Source organism: Austrofundulus limnaeus, unplaced genomic scaffold (assembly GCF_001266775.1).
Source record: "Austrofundulus limnaeus strain Quisiro unplaced genomic scaffold, Austrofundulus_limnaeus-1.0 Scaffold76, whole genome shotgun sequence".
Taxonomy (NCBI): domain Eukaryota; kingdom Metazoa; phylum Chordata; class Actinopteri; order Cyprinodontiformes; family Rivulidae; genus Austrofundulus; species Austrofundulus limnaeus.
This window is the reverse complement of record NW_013952478.1, coordinates 1,437,619-1,456,349: the sequence shown is the minus strand read 5'-3', so window position 1 is coordinate 1,456,349 and position 18,731 is coordinate 1,437,619. Positions and strand designations below refer to the sequence as shown.

General features: G+C 37.6%; 1 protein-coding gene across 2 annotated transcripts; it reads left to right on the top strand.

Annotated features, from left to right (window-relative positions):
• The first annotated feature begins 993 nt into the window (after window positions 1–993).
• igsf10 (immunoglobulin superfamily, member 10) lies at window positions 994–17,268 on the top strand. Of its 2 annotated transcripts, XM_014011087.1 has the most exons (10): window positions 994–1,197; window positions 2,138–2,416; window positions 4,286–4,415; window positions 5,785–6,175; window positions 6,640–7,395; window positions 7,592–9,229; window positions 9,352–10,866; window positions 11,179–12,082; window positions 12,512–12,878; window positions 12,945–17,268. In XM_014011087.1, the coding sequence occupies exons 2-10, from the start codon at window positions 2,211–2,213 to the stop codon at window positions 14,493–14,495; spliced, it is 7,458 nt and encodes a 2,485-aa protein (XP_013866541.1). In that variant the 5' UTR covers window positions 994–1,197; window positions 2,138–2,210; the 3' UTR covers window positions 14,496–17,268. The 2 variants fall into 2 exon arrangements, with proteins under 2 accessions (XP_013866541.1, XP_013866542.1); XM_014011088.1 differs by lacking the exons at window positions 994–1,197; window positions 2,138–2,416; window positions 4,286–4,415 and adding an exon at window positions 4,854–4,925.
• Window positions 17,269–18,731: the final 1,463 nt, after the last annotated feature.

The window sequence follows — 18,731 nt, the reverse complement described above, 5'->3', positions numbered from 1 at the left end:
TGGATGGATGGATGGATGGATGGATGGATGGATGGATGGATGGATGGATGGATGGATGGATGGATGGATGGATGGGCATAAGCCAATAGAAGAGGAGAGTGTGGAAAATCAAAGAGAAGAAAAAAGAAGTGCTGTTGTCAACATCTGCTGGTGTGTCATCCAGATGTGCAAGTAAACATCAATAACACAAGCCAGAGCTCATTTCCAACCTTGCCTGCAGCATGAAGTAACTGATAAATCACTGGTCTTATGAGWAGATTAAAACAACAGGGGTCCTGGGTTTTTGGTCAAATATGTAAAAATATTATGTATTCATTGTGACCAATAAATCACAACATACATCTACAAATTATTACCAGGCTTCAGTTATAATAATTCATCAAAATGTATAGCAGCTGATCAGTTTCACACATTCTTTATTTACTAGTCATGACTTAAATACTTCTTTTCTTTGCATCTCACATAACAAAAACAAAAACATCCCAAAAGGATAGTATACATGACAAAAACCTTGGCTCTTGCTCAGCAGTTTATCATTTAAATAAAATGTACTTTTGAATAAGACAAAACAAAGTCATCTGTTGTTCAGATCWTCTGTGACACATCTGCCTATAATGCACAAAAAAAGTTTCTAATCAGGTTACAATTTAGTTCTGGCAAGCTCCATTAAAAATGTTATATAAAATCCAAACTGAATAAAAAGAAAATCAAAAAATACTTTAGTGAATCTTTGCTTCTTTTCAATTGTTTTCTAAAACTTTATCACTCGAGTCAGATTTTACTCCTGGCAGCAGATTGTTATTCACTTTTTCCCTTAAAAAATCCTGCAAAGGATTATTTTAGTATTTTGTTAGCCTTCAACATTATAAAATGTGTTTTTTTATTATTTTTTATTTTATTTATTTATTTGTTTTTTGTGCAGCTCAACTTCCTGAGTATTCCATCGCTGGAGTTGCTTCAGGATTGTATTACAGCAGATTGCTGGGGGTGGAGGAGACCCAAGTTTGCACTCTGCAGGCACTGAACCACTATAATGACTCTGGTCCCAGATCTGCGTTTCACACACAGTGGACGGACTCATCTTACAGATCAAACTGGAGAAACACTGCAAGTGAAAGTGGAACGAAAACCTTTTCTTTTGGATTTTTGCAGTGATYTATGTAACACGAGCCTATCTCATTCAACTGTGAAAATAAGGTGAGAGACATTATATTGTGATGTTTTATAATTACATCTTGCATGAAMACGTTTTTCTTTTTACACTAATTTTGCATGCACAATTTTGATTAAATTGAGTGTTGATAATACTTWWGCCTTCAGAAAAGTGATGCACAGTGCAATGTAAWCTATATTTGCATCCTGTAGTACTGAGCTTCAATACAGAATTGAAGCATTAATGCTTTATTCTTTTTGATGCAGCTTTCTAATTCTCCTACAACACATCAGAAGTAAAYAGCTGTAGTTAGTGTGTTATTATGCATGATTTATGTGTAAAAAATATGAAAATACGTGCATAAGTTGATGGTTTGTTACAAAAAAATACTAAAGAAATCAGCATGATAATATTAAAAACTGTGCAGCAACTTTTTAAACATTTATAGAGATTAAATTTAGATTTTTAAAAAAACTATAATTAACAGTCACTACAGGTATTTTAATGCACTTTGGTATGGATAGTTTCAAACTTTTACTTTAAAGTGTATTACTTTTATCTGCAAAAGTGCATTTTCATAGTGTGGCTTTTGAAGTGTAGTTCTGTGGAAAGATTATGAGCAAATATTATTTTTACCTGCTGAACTGAGTGGTCAGATTTGCATCACACAAATATTCCAGCAGAAATATTAGAAGTGTGATTTGCACTTGCAAATAACATCAAATTTTATGTAAATCAATGTATTTAAAATGTACAGGAATATRAAAGTTTATAAAATAACATTCACATAAACTGATGTGCTTTATTTTTTAATAAGATTTGTTTTAAGATGGCAGCATTTCCTCAGTTTCTCCAAATGGTGGTCTTTCAAAAACTATTTACAGCAAATAAGAGAATGTGTAACCTCTCCGCAGAACTCACTTTAAAAGATCTAAACTATCCCTTTAAGGGAAGTGTGTGACAAGTTGTCATTTCTCCCTCCAGGTGGGTGTCATGGCTCAGCTCAAAGTGTAGTGCCCCCCCTTACTGAAGCCCCATCCACACGAGTGCCCCGTGCATGATGAGTGTGTGTGACGGCAGACCTTCATACCTGCGGCGGTGGCTGCTGATGCTTCTGATGTTGCTGRCTGCTGTTCAGCTGTCATGTGCTGAATGCCCCAAATCATGTGTCTGTCATGTTCCTACTGAAGTGCACTGCACCTTCAAATACCTGACCACAGTACCTGACCACTTCTCACCATCTGTGGAAAGAATAAACCTTGGGTGAGTTCTTGTCCAGCTTTTGGTAGACTGTACAGCTGCAAGCCATCAGGAAGGATTGATYACACTGACTGATATATAAATCATAGCAGCCTATAGTTTCAACCACAGACTACAAGTAGCTTAATAATAAGAGTCTTATAAAGAAACTACTGTTAGCTACTACATTTTCAGTAAAWTACCCCCCTTACTGAAAATGTAGTAGGTAGCCGTAGAAGTTACTGTAGCTGTAACATAGACAAAACTATTTCTAATGCTTCTTAAAGGGACAGTGGTCATTCTTGAAGTGATGCTCTTTCAAGTTATCAGTAGTTAAAGAGCACAGGGACATAAGACATCTGTTTGAAACACTTAAGAAAAACTTGACTCTCTGGCTGGTTTCTCAATGTAAATAATAGAGCTTTCTTGTTTTGCACATACTGAAGAACTGCTCCCGTCTCCCGAAGGCTTTAAAAGGTGCTTTTTTGTCTTTTCCTTTGCAAGTACAAATGAGCATCTGGAGACTATAATAAACTCTTGGAGCTCTTGTTAGATTGTCTATCTTGTTTGTGGAATTATTATTTCTAGACAGGACTGATGGAAGTAACAGGTGTGTGTGTCTTATAAAACATTTTTTTACATTTTAGTTTTTCTCTACAAAAACGAATGCAAGTTTTGTTTTGAAGATTGATTAGACCTCTTTTTAAAATATGACCAAGCCAAATATAAGCACAAAGTAATGTGAGTGGCTGCTTTGCTTGAATAACAGTGGCCTTGTTACTGCATGAAAAGGTAAGGCCAGCAACACTATTAGTAATTGTTGGCAACATCTGTGCTTTTTAAGAAGTTATGACAAGTTCATACATGTTACAAACAAATACAAGAGAAAATGAAATATATATATATATCTTTTTGTTTTGTTGAAATGAATTTGAAGCTATATCACACCCTCAGGACATTGTGATTATGTAAAGTTGTGTCTTTTGTTACCTCCCAGAGAGGTAAAACTTAAACATTAAGACAGGTGAGGTCAGAATCTTTTCCTGAAAAGTGTAATGCACAGATTGTACTTTTTAGCAATAATGTTTTGTTTTATATATTAAAAGAAACACAAAATGAATTTTGTAGTAGATTTAGTTACATCCATACATAAACATTAAAATCCCAAAAACATTAATATTTTATGTTAAATCCCTACAACAGATAACCCGGCAGTAATGAGGGACATGTGTAACTTATTGACAAGTGACAAACAAGTTTTCCCCTGCTTTTGTTAAGGAATAGATCCCAACAGAAAGCAAGCAGGCACCAGGCAGGCAATGACTTTATTTACAAGAGCAAACTAAATGAAATAAATCAGACCAGAACTACAAACAAAACAAATAACACCAGAGCTAAACAGGTAAAAATAGTAACTGAAACCAAGACACATAATACACAGGGGGAAGAAAATGACTGACACATTGTGATGATCAGAAATCAGGACCGGGTGTGAAATGAAAGCAAAAGAAAGCGAAGACAAACAGAAACAAACTGTCAAAGAGACTGAGGGATTACAAGAATAAACMAAACCATGATGACAAAAGAACCACAAAACCAAACAAAAGATGGCCAAAAACACAACCCAGCAAAATCTATAAACCCCAACAATTTGCTGAATCAAACTTTTAATCATGGCTGTTCTTCAGCTCTTTACAGTTCAGAGCTGGGTTATTGTTTTTGGTGGCATCCTGAACCAGTTAGAACTGCCCACCTTCAACCTGACAAGAGGTTTTGAAAAGTTCTTTCCAAGAGTGTTCACAAGATTTCTGTTTCAGGCACCTWTACACATTCATCACAAGGGATATTAAARAASCTAATCTGACATGTCTTGTTTTGTTTCTTTGCTGTTAGGTACAATGGTATAGTTTTCTTGAGAGAAACTGACCTTTCAGGGCTTGAGAGGTTGGAGCTGCTGATGCTGCACAGCAACACTATACACAGAATAGAAGACAGAACCTTCAAAGACCTCAAGTCTTTACAGGTAAATTTTGAGCTTTTGTTAGTTCTCATTTTAAAAAATCTTTAAATAATAAAAAATACAAAGTATGTTTCATCTGGAGCAGGATTCAAAGGCTATTTTTTTATCAACATTTTGTACATTATGACACAAATACCGACATAGGAACACATATCCACCCATCCATCTGTAATCTATACCCACTTCTTCCTGTGAGACTGAAGTTGTTTTTCAGCTTACCTGGGCAGACAACAACAGTGTTTGTGTCCTTCTGAGTGTTGAAATTGCACTGATTGCCTTAGTATTAATCTTGTTATTAGTCCACTGTTAAATTCCCTTTGGTTCAGAAAGCTATCATCTGTAAAGTAGCACAAATAAATAAATAAATAAATAAATTTGTTTTCGTCAGAGCGTTACTTCCAAAAGTGATGTCAAACTATTTTTTAAGAACCGTGNTTGGAGCTGCTGATGCTGCACAGCAACACTATACACAGAATAGAAGACAGAACCTTCAAAGACCTCAAGTCTTTACAGGTAAATTTTGAGCTTTTTGTTTGTTCTCATTTTAAAAAATCTTTAACTAATAAAAAATACAAAGTATGATTCATCTGGAGCAGGATTCAAAGGTTATATTTTTGATCAACATTTTGTACATTATGACATAAATACCGACATAGGAACGCATATCCACCCATCCATCTACTATCTATACCCTCTTCTTCCTGTGAGAATGAAGTTATTTTTCAGCTTACCTGGGCAGACAACAACAGCATTTGTGTCCTTCTGAGTGTTGAAATTGCATTGATTGCCTTAGTAATAATCTTGTTATTAGTCCACTGTTAAATTCCCTTTGGTTCAGAAAGCTATCATCAGTAAAGTAGCACAAATAAATAAATAAATAAATAAATTTGTTTTCGTCAGAGCGTTACTTCCAAAAGTGATGTCAAACTATTTTTTAAGAACCGTGTCATCCTTGGCATCTGAAAATACATTTCCTCAAAGGCATTTTTTAATCTGCAAAGGACTGGACTGAGAAGTATTATGAGCTCATCACACATGCAGTTTCACCAGTTGTTTGCTAGTTGCTGCTGATAGCCTGCAGGAGTCGCGGAGTAGGCGTGCTCTGTGGTGCAGAAGTTCTTGGCCCAACTGGTCGTTTTTACTCTCCCGCTCTCAAACATGCATAAATGAGTCAAAGCAATACTCTGGGCATGTGTTTGATGAGGGGATAAAGCTAAAAAAAAATAGTTGATTTTATATGATATTGTTCCTTTGAACTACAAACTCTAGACCCTAGATGAATCATCAGGAAGCAATTAATATTATCTTTGTAAGGCTTCTTTTGAGTTGAGATCTCATCTAAGAGTCATTTTGTTTTATTGCTTTGACACAGGTCTTAAAGATGTCACACAACAGGATAAAAGAAATCCACAAGGAGACATTTAAAGGTCTGGACAATGTACTGAGACTCCACTTGGACCACAACCACATTGAATTTATCAGCCCTGAGGCTTTCTACAGCTTAACCAAGTTGCAWCTGGTCCATTTGGAGGGCAACCAGCTCCAGCAGCTCCACACAGACACATTTGTCACACTGAGACACAGCCAGGTTTTTAAAGTGTCCTCGGTAAGAACCATCCACTTGTCAGACAATCTCCTGACCACGCTRCCAGCAGATATTTTCTCAGGTTGCAGTCACTTGGAGAACCTTTTCCTCCACGGCAACCCTTGGAAGTGTGATTGTCGTATGAAGTGGTTCTCAGTGTGGGCTCAGAGGCACGCTGGTGAGTAGTGTACGGGTGTGTTTGGAGATATGTGTTGTTGTAGCATGTTTACAAGCTTTGATGATAAATTCTTTGTGAAAWTCATTCATACAATTAAAGTGCTGTGTCAGCATTGTAACAGATGCTTGTGATCATGTTTGCAAATGGTTCAAAAGGAATTTTTCAATTGATAGTGTGTACAATTTTGCTTCAGGAAAAAAAATATATACTGTAACTTTTCCTGATGCAAGCTTTGGAAATCCTTAAAACCACAGACAGAATAACAAAAGTTATATCTTGTATTCCTGGATTGACTTTTGAAAAAACAAAGCCATAACTCATTTGTTTAGCACCGCGGAGATAATCTTTTTCTGCTTCATGTGTKTTTCTGTCCAGTTTTGTCTGGCCTAGATTGTGAAAACTGTAAATGTTCTCTTTCTCCCCATGGCCAACTAAACTCTACACCACTTCGTAATTGTTTCCAGGTGTGCTAAAATGCAAGCAAGACAGGAGATATCCAAGAGGCCAGCTGTGTCCTGTCTGTGAAAGTCCCGCCCCTTACAACAACAGATCTGTGTCCCAGCTCCACGGTGAAGCCTTCACTTGTAGCAGACCCTGGATCGAACCCCATCTAAAGCAGAAAAACATAAGTTTGGAGGAAGGAGACTTCACTCCGGTTTCTGCTAAGGATTTTATTGCCCCATTAGGCTCTATACAAATGAACCTGACTGATGAATTTCACAACGATGCCAGTYTATCCTGCACTGTCCAGAGGCCCAGTGCTTTTGAAAACTTGACTCAAACCRTGGAGGAAGAAAACAACGTCACCATGCTTATCACAGGCATAACTACATACTTGGTATGTAACACTGACTATGACCACATCCAACAGCTATGGCAGATCCTGGCCACCTACAGTGACTCTCCTATGAGGCTGGAAAGAGGTTTAATGCTGTCCAGAATGCCTGAATTGGTCTACAGATACAGACAGATAAAAGATGGAGAGGAAGAAATTACCACAAACATTGAGGCTGAGATTAAAGCCTCTCCTGCATGGTTAATGCAGGGGAAAGTGAGTCTCCAGCTTGACCGTACCACTAGTACCTATTCAACTTTGCACATTAAGTACCAGTCTCTAGTCAACCTGCATGCTGAAAGCACTCCATTTAAAAAGGATCGCTACTCTTGGACCATGATCAAACGAGACAATCAAACTAAGACAGAACACACWGTAATTACAGGTGAGAGTCAAAAATGCAATTCTCATTAAACAGACTGATTAATAGTTTGACATCCACTTAGATTTACTTGTGCTTTTAAAAATAACTAAATGTGTTTTTTTAACAGAGAAAATAAGATTAATAGATTAGATTTATTTTATTACATTGCAAGAAACTAATAACGTCTGTAAAAATACACTGACTTTTTAAACTACAGGTGGTGTGGCACAGTTGAGCTGTCAAATCCGGGGTGAGCCAAAGCCTCTATTRGAGTGGATTTTACCAGATGGAAGCAAGATCCGAGCTCCTTATTCCAGTSAGGACAGAAGGATCATAATCTCTGCTGAAGGGATGCTAACTCTTCGAGGTGCAGATACTTCAGACACTGGCCTTTACTGGTGTATTTCTACAAACTACCTGGATGCAGATATTCTCGTATTTCGAATAACAGTTCTTTCTCCTGATGTGGAGGAGTTTGAGGTTAACGGTCTCCRTCTCTCAAAGTCGATTGGCGACAGCCTTGTATTTGACTGCAGCTCCGTTGGGAGTCCTGAGGTCTTGAGTTCATGGATTCTCCCTGACCACTCAGTACTAGAGAAATCTCAAGGGAATAAGAAGRTTTTCAAAAATGGGACACTGTTAATTCAAGGGCTAACAGAAAGGGAYAGAGGATTTTATAGGTGTTTGGTTGCTAATTACCTGGGAGTTGATTTGCTTGTGTCTCAGGTGACCCTGTCTGACGAAAAGCTTGAYGATACAACAGCTTTGGACACTGAGGGATCGGGGATGGTAACAGGGTTAAAGATAGATTCTAGCCTGGCAGAAGTCACAGTCAACTTAAAAGAAACCAGCTCCTTGAGTCCTGCTGAGGGAGCTAGTCAAGAATCCAGGACTTTCACCTCTGATCGCCCTTACCCAAGGCTGAGATCACAGGGCAGGGAAAGTTCTCCAGGTAGACTGGGACAGAGAAGGAGGGGAGTAGTTCGCAACAGAAACATCTGGAGTAGTAGAGTCTTTGATAAAGCTTCCAGAAAAGTAGACCCACAGAAATTTGCTGAATATGTGAAAAAAGCTAAGGATGGTTCTAAATTAATGACTGTAAATGAGAAGATAAAACAWACAGTTATTTCAGTTGATAATGAAGTTGGATCTGGAGAAATTCATAGAGAAGAACATTTTATTGTTGTGCCAAATGATAACAGACTAACTACAGAAGGACATACAAACACACCAACAGAAATATATATGCAGCCAGATTCTACATCAACAAAGCCTATATTCACACAAATGCCAAGTCATGTTGAAACAACAGAGCTTTATGCACATGGAAAAAACAGCAGGCTACCTCTAAATGTGAATCTAATCACTCTAAAGCACACTACAACAGACACTGCACCAGAAACTCAACTCAGTTTTTCAGGAGAACAACCTACAGAAACTGAGACATCAACAGGGTCAGCACTGTCTTTGGCAACAGACCCCAATGTTACTCCAATAAATGATAGTCCAGGCCCRGTGGAGTTCATCATCCACACAGACCCAGAAAGCCAGACTACATTCACAGCAATCACCACCACAGAGAAACAACAGGACAAGATCACMTTCCACACTACCCAGACAATAAAATCTCTACAGCTTTCTGCAGGATCCACCATCATTTCCCAACAGCAGATCCGTATAATTCCACACAAGGGCAGCAAAGGAAAAGGCAACAGGAGGACCTTTAACGGTCGCAGAAGAATTGTTAAACCCAACAGGATCACTGACATACAATCTTTCATCAATCGATTCAAACAGCCAACTTTAAAGAATGCAGGAAACACCTCTGTGCCAGCTCCAAGTTACTCCACAACAGGTGAGTTGTTTCAGTGTCAGACAGAATTTGATTTGYGCCCTGTCTATGATCATTTGAATTTTCTACTGCATGGATATATATCTATAAACTTGAATCTGAAAAAAATGTAAATCTTTTCATAGATTGTGACTGTGATGAAGAGAAAAAAAAGACAGTGACCACTAAGGATCAACCCATTACTMCACCAGTTTGCTCCAATCCATTTCCGAGTAAAACAGAGAGACCTGAGGTTTTAACATCAGCTGATGTTCCTGAAATCAACCCTACAATTGATAATTTATTTATTATGAAAACAGCACTACCAATTACAAGCACAACTAGGCCTACAACGAAGGCATCAAAAGTAATTCATGGAAGAATTCCATGGAACAGGCTGTTTGGAAGAGGAGAAAGAGAAAGGATACTGAGCAGGCTAAAAAGACCATCCATCCCACCCAAAACCTCAACTACACTTCAAACTACATCAGTGACAACAACCCCTGCTGCTGTGTACACCACCAGCGTAGACTCACCAACCATTCTTGAGACTCTGCCACCACTCATACTCACACAAAGCAAAGAGAGCTCAGCAGATGACAWCTTCAGTGGCTTAACATCATCAGACTTTGAGTTTACAACACAAGGTCCCAGCTTTCATCCTATAACTACCTCAAGATCATCTGATTACGCCAGGTCATCCACCACTACTGAAACACTACTACAAATACCATTTCTGCCTTCTCCACCYACTGTTGAACACCATTCAGTTGAAATCCCTGATGAAACCTTATCATCAGGATCTGAAAGATTACCTGATAGTTCATTTGTAATCAGACAAAGGCTTGATGGGACAAGGCGACAACAAGGGCGAAGAAGGAGGCCTTTTCGTGGCAGGAGACCCTTCAGAAAACCTGAATCCACAAAAGTTAATTTTAGGACAACTGTAGCTTCCATTGCAGATATTTCAACAAAGGAAAATTTRATAGAGGAAACCACACAACCTCTGAAGTCTGTTTTTAACAATCCCATGTACACACCATCTAAGAAAAAGGACAAAAACAGAATACCTGTTTCTATTGATCAAACATCAAAAGAAACTGACTTGTACAGTGAATTTGACTGGTCATCTAGTGGTTTATTTGCAAATAAACCATTTATTACCTCATCAAAATTTAACCCTACCACTACACTGGTGCCAGAAATCACAAAAAATTCCTATACAACTGCTCAAACCAGAGTCCACRGCAAAATTAAACCAGCAGTACAAGGCAACAAAATTACTCAGAGATCACCAGTGAGGAGAATCACACCTACTGTGGAAAGTAATAATTCTGGAGACAGTGCAGATAAAACCATTCYCTTTTATTCTAAGACCATCTTTATGGCAGAGAAAGGACATGATATTGATTCTCCRTACAGCAAAGAAATTCACAAAACCATTTCTTCTATCGATAATCATTTAATTGGTTATAAAGATAACAGTCCTAGTACTGATCAGTTAAAACCTGCTGCAAAACCCATGCAAAGCAAGCCTCGAATAATTGGAGGAAATGCAGCAAGCTTTACTGTTTTATCTAACTCAGATGCTTTCCTACCATGTGAGGCTGTTGGGAACCCACAGCCAATTATAACCTGGAAGCGCTTCTCTTCAACCACAGGTACGAAAAATGTCATATTACCTGTTTTTTAATTAATTAATTAATTAATAATTTATTTATTTATTTATTTATTTATTTATTTTTAATGAAAAGAAGACATACTTAGCTGAATGAGACAAAAACATTCAGATTCATGAAGAACATGTTTGTAATATGTGGCAAATGATTGATCTTAACGCAAATGGTTATTTTTAAAGTGACATAATGAGTGATTTTTTTTATTTATTTTCAGTTGTTTTTTTATTTTTTTGAGTAATTTGACTGCATTTGAGATGATTTTAAGATAACCTTTTTTGTCTTTTTGTCTATTAGGAGGCACAGTTTTGATCAAGAAAACAATAGGAAAGTTTGAAGTGTTAAGCAATGGTACCTTGACCATACAGAATGCCAACATTAAGGACCGTGGCCAGTATCTCTGTCTTGCTGAAAATTACTATGGATCAGATAAACTTCTTGTCACCCTTTCGGTGGTGGMCTACCCTTCACGCATCCTGGAGCCAAAACTGAGAGAGATGAAGTCTTATACAGGAAACAAAGTTGAGATGGACTGTAAAGCTGAAGGCCGACCTAAGCCTATGATTTCTTGGATCTTGGCTAACAGGACCCAACTTAGGGGGCAAAACACCGGGAGAGGGAGGGTTTCAGTAACCTCTGAGGGGACTCTGATCATTGAACATGTGTCTGTTTATGACAGGGGCTATTACAAATGTATTGCCAATAATCCAGCAGGAGCTGATACAGCTGCAGTACAACTGCAGGTAGTTGCAGCACCACCAGGGATTGTTGAGGAAAAACGTCAACGGCTGAAAGTTAGTTGGAGCCAAACCTTGTGGCTGCCTTGCACAGGACATGGCACCCCACAGCCAACTATTTACTGGGTCCTACATGATGGATCAGTCCTTCGACCTAACAAACGGGCCAGTGAAAAAAGGATGTCTGTGTATGAGAATGGCACACTGTTAATGAAACATGTGACTTCAGCAGAAAATGGGAAATATGAATGTATTGCTACCAGCAATACTGGTTCAGAGCGAAGGGTGGTGACGTTAACTGTTGAAAGACAGGAGGCTCCACCCCAAATAGTAGAGACATCGCAAACCATGACAGAGTTGTCCTATGGGGATCAGTTAAGACTTAACTGTTTGGCAACAGGAGACCCTGAGCCGAGGATCATCTGGAAGCTACCATCTAAAGCTGTTGTTGACCAAGGTCATAGGTAAACAAATCAAATAAGTGGCATAAATACATACAATAGCACATGCACATAATGCACAGTAAATTTATGAGCCAAGTTAAAGTATACAAAAGTTAAACCTTTTTATTATTTTAATGATAGTGAACATTTCCAAAACAAATTATTTCAAAAACAAAACATGCAACTTTGCAAAAGTAATACTAGATACATGATTTTCACAAGGGAACACCAGTTTAAGAAATGGGTTTTATTTATTTTTTTTGTTGTTGTTTTTATTTATTTTTTGTTGTGTTTTGGTTGCATATAAGAGTGTGAAGATAAAAAAAATCTAATGTTATTTTTTTTAAACTTTTACATGAATAACAACCTCTTTAAACACTAGTTCTTGTCAGAAAAATTCATATAAGGTTTATACAATATGTCTCCTAATATCTGTTATTACTGTTCCAGGTTGAATAGCAGAATTCAAGTCTTGGATAATGGCACTCTTGCTGTTAACCCAGTAAGCGATAAAGATGCTGGAGACTATATCTGTGTAGCCCGAAGCACAGTTGGAGATGATCTACAGCTCATGAGGGTTGCAGTATCAATGAAGCCAGCTAAAATAGATTCTAAGCTCATTAGGAAGAAGCAAATACCCTTTGGCAATGACTTGAACGTGGACTGTAAAGTCTCAGGGACACCAAAACCAAAGATCTCCTGGGGTCTACCAGATGGTACAGTGGTCAATAGTGCTCTGCAGTCTGATGCCGGCCTAGGAGGAGGACGAACACGTCGCTATACCCTGTTTGACAATGGGACTCTTTATCTAAACCAGGTATCATTGCACAAACTGTAAGCCTTCAAATTTGTTTTCAATCAACACATCTTATGTTCTTTCTAGGTTGGCATATCTGAAGAAGGAGACTACACCTGTTATGCTGAGAACCAGGTTGGAAAAGATGAGATGCATGTACATATCACCGTGGTGACAAGTGCCCCAAAGATACATTCTCCAAGCCAGGCCTATGCCAAGGTTAAACCTGGAGGAAATATTCGCTTTGACTGTGAAGCGTTTGGAGAGCCAAAACCCAAAATCCTGTGGAGACTTTCTAACAATGACGTAATAGTAGCATCAAATGAACGCTACTTATTCCATGTCAATGGTTCTTTGGATATCAGGAATGTAAAGGCAACTGATGCAGGAGAGTATGTTTGTATGGCTCGCAATCCTGGTGGCGAAAACCAAAACGTTTATAGGTTGGACATTGAGGAAAACCCACCAATCATCAATGGCTACAGATGGAACAGGACTGTAATTAAAGATGTAGCAAAGAAATACTCCAGGAAACTTATCGACTGCAAGGCTGAGGGGGATCCCACTCCAACTGTCACTTGGATTATGCCTGATAATATATTTCTGACAGCACCATACTTTGGCAGCAGGATTAACGTTCACAATAATGGGACACTAGAGATACATAATGTGCGGCCTACAGATACAGCAGAGTTCATTTGCTTGGCAAGAAATGATGGAGGCGAGGCTGTAATGATTGTGCAATTGGAGGTTACTAATATGCTTCAAAGGCCAATCTTCAAGAACCCTTTTAATGAACGCATTGTGTCTGGGATTGGGAAAACCACAGTTCTGAATTGTTCTGCTGATGGATATCCAATACCAGAGATTATTTTGATTTTGCCAAATGGAACAAGGATCGTCAGTGGATCCAGACTTGACTCTCGCCATGAACTACGTAAGGATGGGACTTTTATCATCTTCAACTCTCATGAAGAAGATTCTGGGAAATATCGTTGTGGGGCCAAAAATTCCCAGGGCTATATAGAGAAGCTAATAATTTTAAATATTGGGCAGAAACCCTACATTCTTACAAGGCCYAAAGGCATTATACGTGGCATGTTGGGGGAACCTCTGTTTCTTCATTGTTTATCTGATGGGAGTCCTAGACCCAGAATCTACTGGACTGTTCCTGCTGGTCATACCCTTACTCATCCTCAAAAACTTGGCCAGTATCATCTGCTAGAAAACGGCACTCTAGTTGTGCAGGAAGTTACTCTTCATGACAGAGGAAACTACAACTGCAGGGCTCGTAACAGTGTCGGGGAGGCATCCCTCACWGTCCCTGTTATTGTTATTGCTAATTCTCCAAGAATCACTACAGGGCCACCTCCTAGTGTGAGGACAATGATGGGGACACCGATTAAGCTCAGCTGTGCTGCCACTGGGATCCCAAAGCCAGAAATCTCCTGGGAGCTTCCAGATCATTCAGTTTTGTCAGCAGCAGAGCGGGGACGGCGTAAGGGAAGTGAGTTGCTTCACCCTCAGGGCACACTCATCATCCAAAGGCCCACAGCTTCTGATTCTGGCAGATATACGTGTTTAGCCAAGAATCTCTTAGGAACAGACTCAAAGGTTACATTTGTGCTTGTGCTKTGAGACAGATGTCAACATTAACTGAAATGTAGGCACCATTCTTCCTTCTGATGCCATCCARTATGGATTTGGGACCATTAAAGTGTGAGAGTACTGAGTGTAAAAAGGTGATGAAGATGATTAAAAAAATACTGTGAATCCCAACTAAGGGCAACAAAACTCTGGTTATAAGATGATGTARACTAGTGTATTTTTGTGACCAGACATAACATGCACAAATATAGAAGAAACTATGTAAAGGACTGGAGAAAAATACTTAAGGTTTTACAGTTTTATTGCCTGTAGACATGCTATTGCAGTCATAAGACGTTACATTGGCACTGAAAGATAAATTGAAATGATAATAGATAAAAACAAAAACCATTCAATGGCATTTACAGGATTTTACACAAAAACCATTAGGCTCGTCTTACACGAGAGACGTACATGCTTGGATTTTCATTACCACTTTTTCATACCCAAATCAGATCCTTTAGGAAATGCTTTGTGTATTTTTCAGATTTACAGTAATAAAAATAATACAAAAACTCTGAACTTACAATAAATTTATTGTGTTACACACAAAAACTCTAGTACTGTATTATCCTGATTTGCGTATAAATACACATGAAACATAATTACATAAATTTATTTTTATTTTATTTAACATTTATTTCACCAGGCGAATCATTAAGAACAGTTGCTTATTTACATTGTTGGCCTGAGAGTGAAAAAACAATTAAAAACACTTAAAAACACTTCAAAACACAATGGGGAAAGGGCAACAACATTAACAGTACATTCAACATATCAAGTAAGCAGTGCATTCATCTTTTAAAACAGTTACATGACTCCTGAGAAAAGGTCTTTTAGTATGTGTTTAAAAGCAGGAATAGAAATCAATGTGCCAAAATGCAGTGCATTTTGATAAAAGTTCCAATCATTTACTGCAGCAAAGTGGAAAGAAATTAGGCCAAACAAAGACTTGGTTTTTGGAATTTTCAGTCTAATAAGTTGGGAAGAATGAGTATTGTACCTTGAGGGGGGTTCTTGTTGTAGTAAATTATTTAATAAGGGAGGTGAAAGACCTAGCAGGGTTTTGTAAATGAACAAAAGCCAATGGGCATTACGGCGAGACTGCAAGGAAAGCCAATTAACTTGAAAGTATAAAAGACAGTGGTGAGTTTTATATGGAGCATTAGTAACAAATTGAATGGTGAAATGGTAGGTTGAATCCATTTTTTGAAGACTTCCCTTTCAAGCATGGCAATAAATTGTGTGTCACCATAATCAAACAAAGGAAGAATAGACATTTCAACAATTAGCTTTTTGGTTGAAGAYGTAAAAGATGAGCGGTTTCTGTACAGGAAGCCGWGTTTTGATTTGACATTTGTAGCGTAGAAATATGGTGACGGAAGGACAAAGRACTGTCTAACCAGATTCCCAAGTATTTGTACTCTTTAACTTGCTCAAGGATTGTTCCATTTGTTGTAGTGAAGAYCATTTTGGGAGTAATTACATTTTTCTTACAGTTAAACAATAAAACATAAAGATGATGCACTTTTACTATTTTTACTGATTGCATAAATAGGTATTTCAAAACAACTTTACACACAGCTACAACTGAGTTTAAAAACTGCCAAAATAAGTCATTTTCATTATCCAGTAGTTCACCTCAAGGGGAAGTTTGTCTCTGGCTAAAGCTGACATTTTCCAAACAGAGTTTTACATTCCACCTGTAAAAACAGACAGTYACTCAATTCTCCAGCCACCAGGACCCACAAAATAGATTTTGATTCCTGTTGGTGATTTTGTGCTGCTTTTATTGTCCCACTTTCAAGATGTCTATATGTTGCCTTCAGAGGAACAACCAGACAACAGTATCAAGTTGTTGATTTACCATTGTGACTTCATGGAAAACAAGCAACAACATAGAAAAAAATATAGTTCAGACTATTAGGTTTAAATGCACTGCTATGCAAAAATTGTAATGTTTTTTAAATTYGTTGGTAGAATTACAACATTGTTACATTTTTTAAGTCACTCCATTGTGATTAACAATGAGCCACCGTGTACAGTCAATAAATAGAACATATTTATTTGCAGCAACAGATGCATTTTATTTAAGACTAGAAGTTTTGTCAATTTAGTCAATTTTTGTGTATGTGTATGTTGTTCCAATGAACCATTCATTTTTCAGACCTCAAGAAAAACATTTTTCCCAAAGTTTTGAGCCATTCTTGAGCAGTGTGAAATGAGCTAGACAAATATGGGGACATWGGGAATTGCCTTCCATAAATGTTGGAATGCAGGCAACGTACTTCATGATTTGCAAGTAAGTGTAGAAAGTGCTTTCATATGTGTGCTGAACAATAATCAAACACAAATCAAAGTAATCGCAATACATCGTGCGCTCTTTACATCACAAAAAAAGACAGTTTATCACTCCCACTAYGCCAGCGGTGAACATACTGAGACTATTTTTACATTTATGGTTTTRTGGTTTCATGTTTTGAAAGTGATAGAGGTCTCTTTGCATCGATGYGAGTATTTTAACCATACATAGTTCCCAATAGCATTTTTACATCTAAATGTTTAAAGTCAATGTGAAAAGTAGCTGACTGAATTAGAAGTTCTAGTGAAAGAAGAAGTGTTTTTTTTTGTTTGTTTGTTTGTTTTTTAGGGCAGATGTTTTCCTTCTGAACTCAGTTTCTTGTAAGCTCTGGAAATTAGACATGTGAAAAGAAAGAGTTGCACTACCATTCTCATGTAAATAAAATAAACAGAAAATTCATGATTTGGTTCGGTTCAATACTTTAGTCTCACGATTCAATATTTTTTCAATACAAAAAAGAGAAACTTCCATGCCCTTTTTAACTTGTAATTTATTTAAGTTAAATATGAAAAGTACTGTTTTAAAATTAAAACTTGCTGAAACAGCAAGTTTCTCAGTGGAATTGCACTCGAAAATGCAGCCTAGGTGGAGTAGTCGAACACAGATCCACTGATCCTTCAACACAGGGTATCTTCAGAATACAAGTTGATAAAATAAATTTAAAAACTCTGTATTGTTTGATACAAGTGTGTATCGAACCTAAAGCATGGTACTGAACGGTTCAATACGGGTACATGCATTGTTGCACCCCTAATATATATATATATATATATATATATTATAAATTTTGCATGCTTCCAATACTCTTAAGTTGAGTTTGCTAGTTTCTTCCAATAGTTCTGTAGGTTGTGAATCTCTTCTTAAAACAAACACAACACTTTATTTGTTAATAAATTAGTAATTATTTTAAACAATGTGTGTATAGTCAGAGAAGTTAAAAATACTGTATCTTATTTGTAAAGTAAATGGGGATAACTGAAAAGTTTAAAAAAGAAATTACTTCTCTTCTTGAYGCAGCAGAAACAACCCAAATAGTCTTTTGCTTTATGTGATCCTTTAACAAGTGATCCGATAAGAAACTTGAATTCCTCATACAATCATTTCTGTAACACTGTATGTAGAAGTATTGGTTGTATTTATTCCTGTTCAGGGAAAAAATAAAATATGCTGGTTGACGGTTAAAGGGGGAAAAAGAAGCTAAGTGAGAAAACAGAGGAAAAGAAGCCAAATGTTTACAGAGTGGAGAGACTAAGGAAACCAGAGAGAAGTGAGACATATTTTTGGTCTGTGGTATGAATTTCATACTTTAACTAGAATGCTAGCTGCCTGAACATGGAAGCCGGGATCTCAGGAGATGACGGCTGGGAGCTGACCAACAGTGATTTCAGACAGTGCTCCTCTGTCTGCATGAGAGTCCAGCACTTTTTTTTTCTTTGAAGCCACAAGTTTTGCATCTCAGAGAGCCCCCAGCAGAAATAAGTGGACCTCTCACTTCTTTTCATATAAATATCCAATGGATGACAAACCTACTCCACATTTTAATAAAACCACACACAACTTTGTAAATACGCTCAAACATGCATCAGTGACCGTAGAAAAGGTTGTCCTCTTTGTCAATAGCTGTGATCTTCCTGGAATTTCCCACTGGTGGTGTAAAATCCACACCTTGACTTGACAAGTCTGCGATGGTGGTTTCAGATTCCTTGATCTGTCATAAGCTCTTCAACTAAATATTTAATATGTTAAGAAGGTTCAGTGGAAGATTTATGCATCTCTTATCATGCACTGACAGCAATATCTGACATTCATTAGAACTGTACAGTTTTTTTTCCAAGGCATATTTTCTGTTTTTATAACAGAAAAGG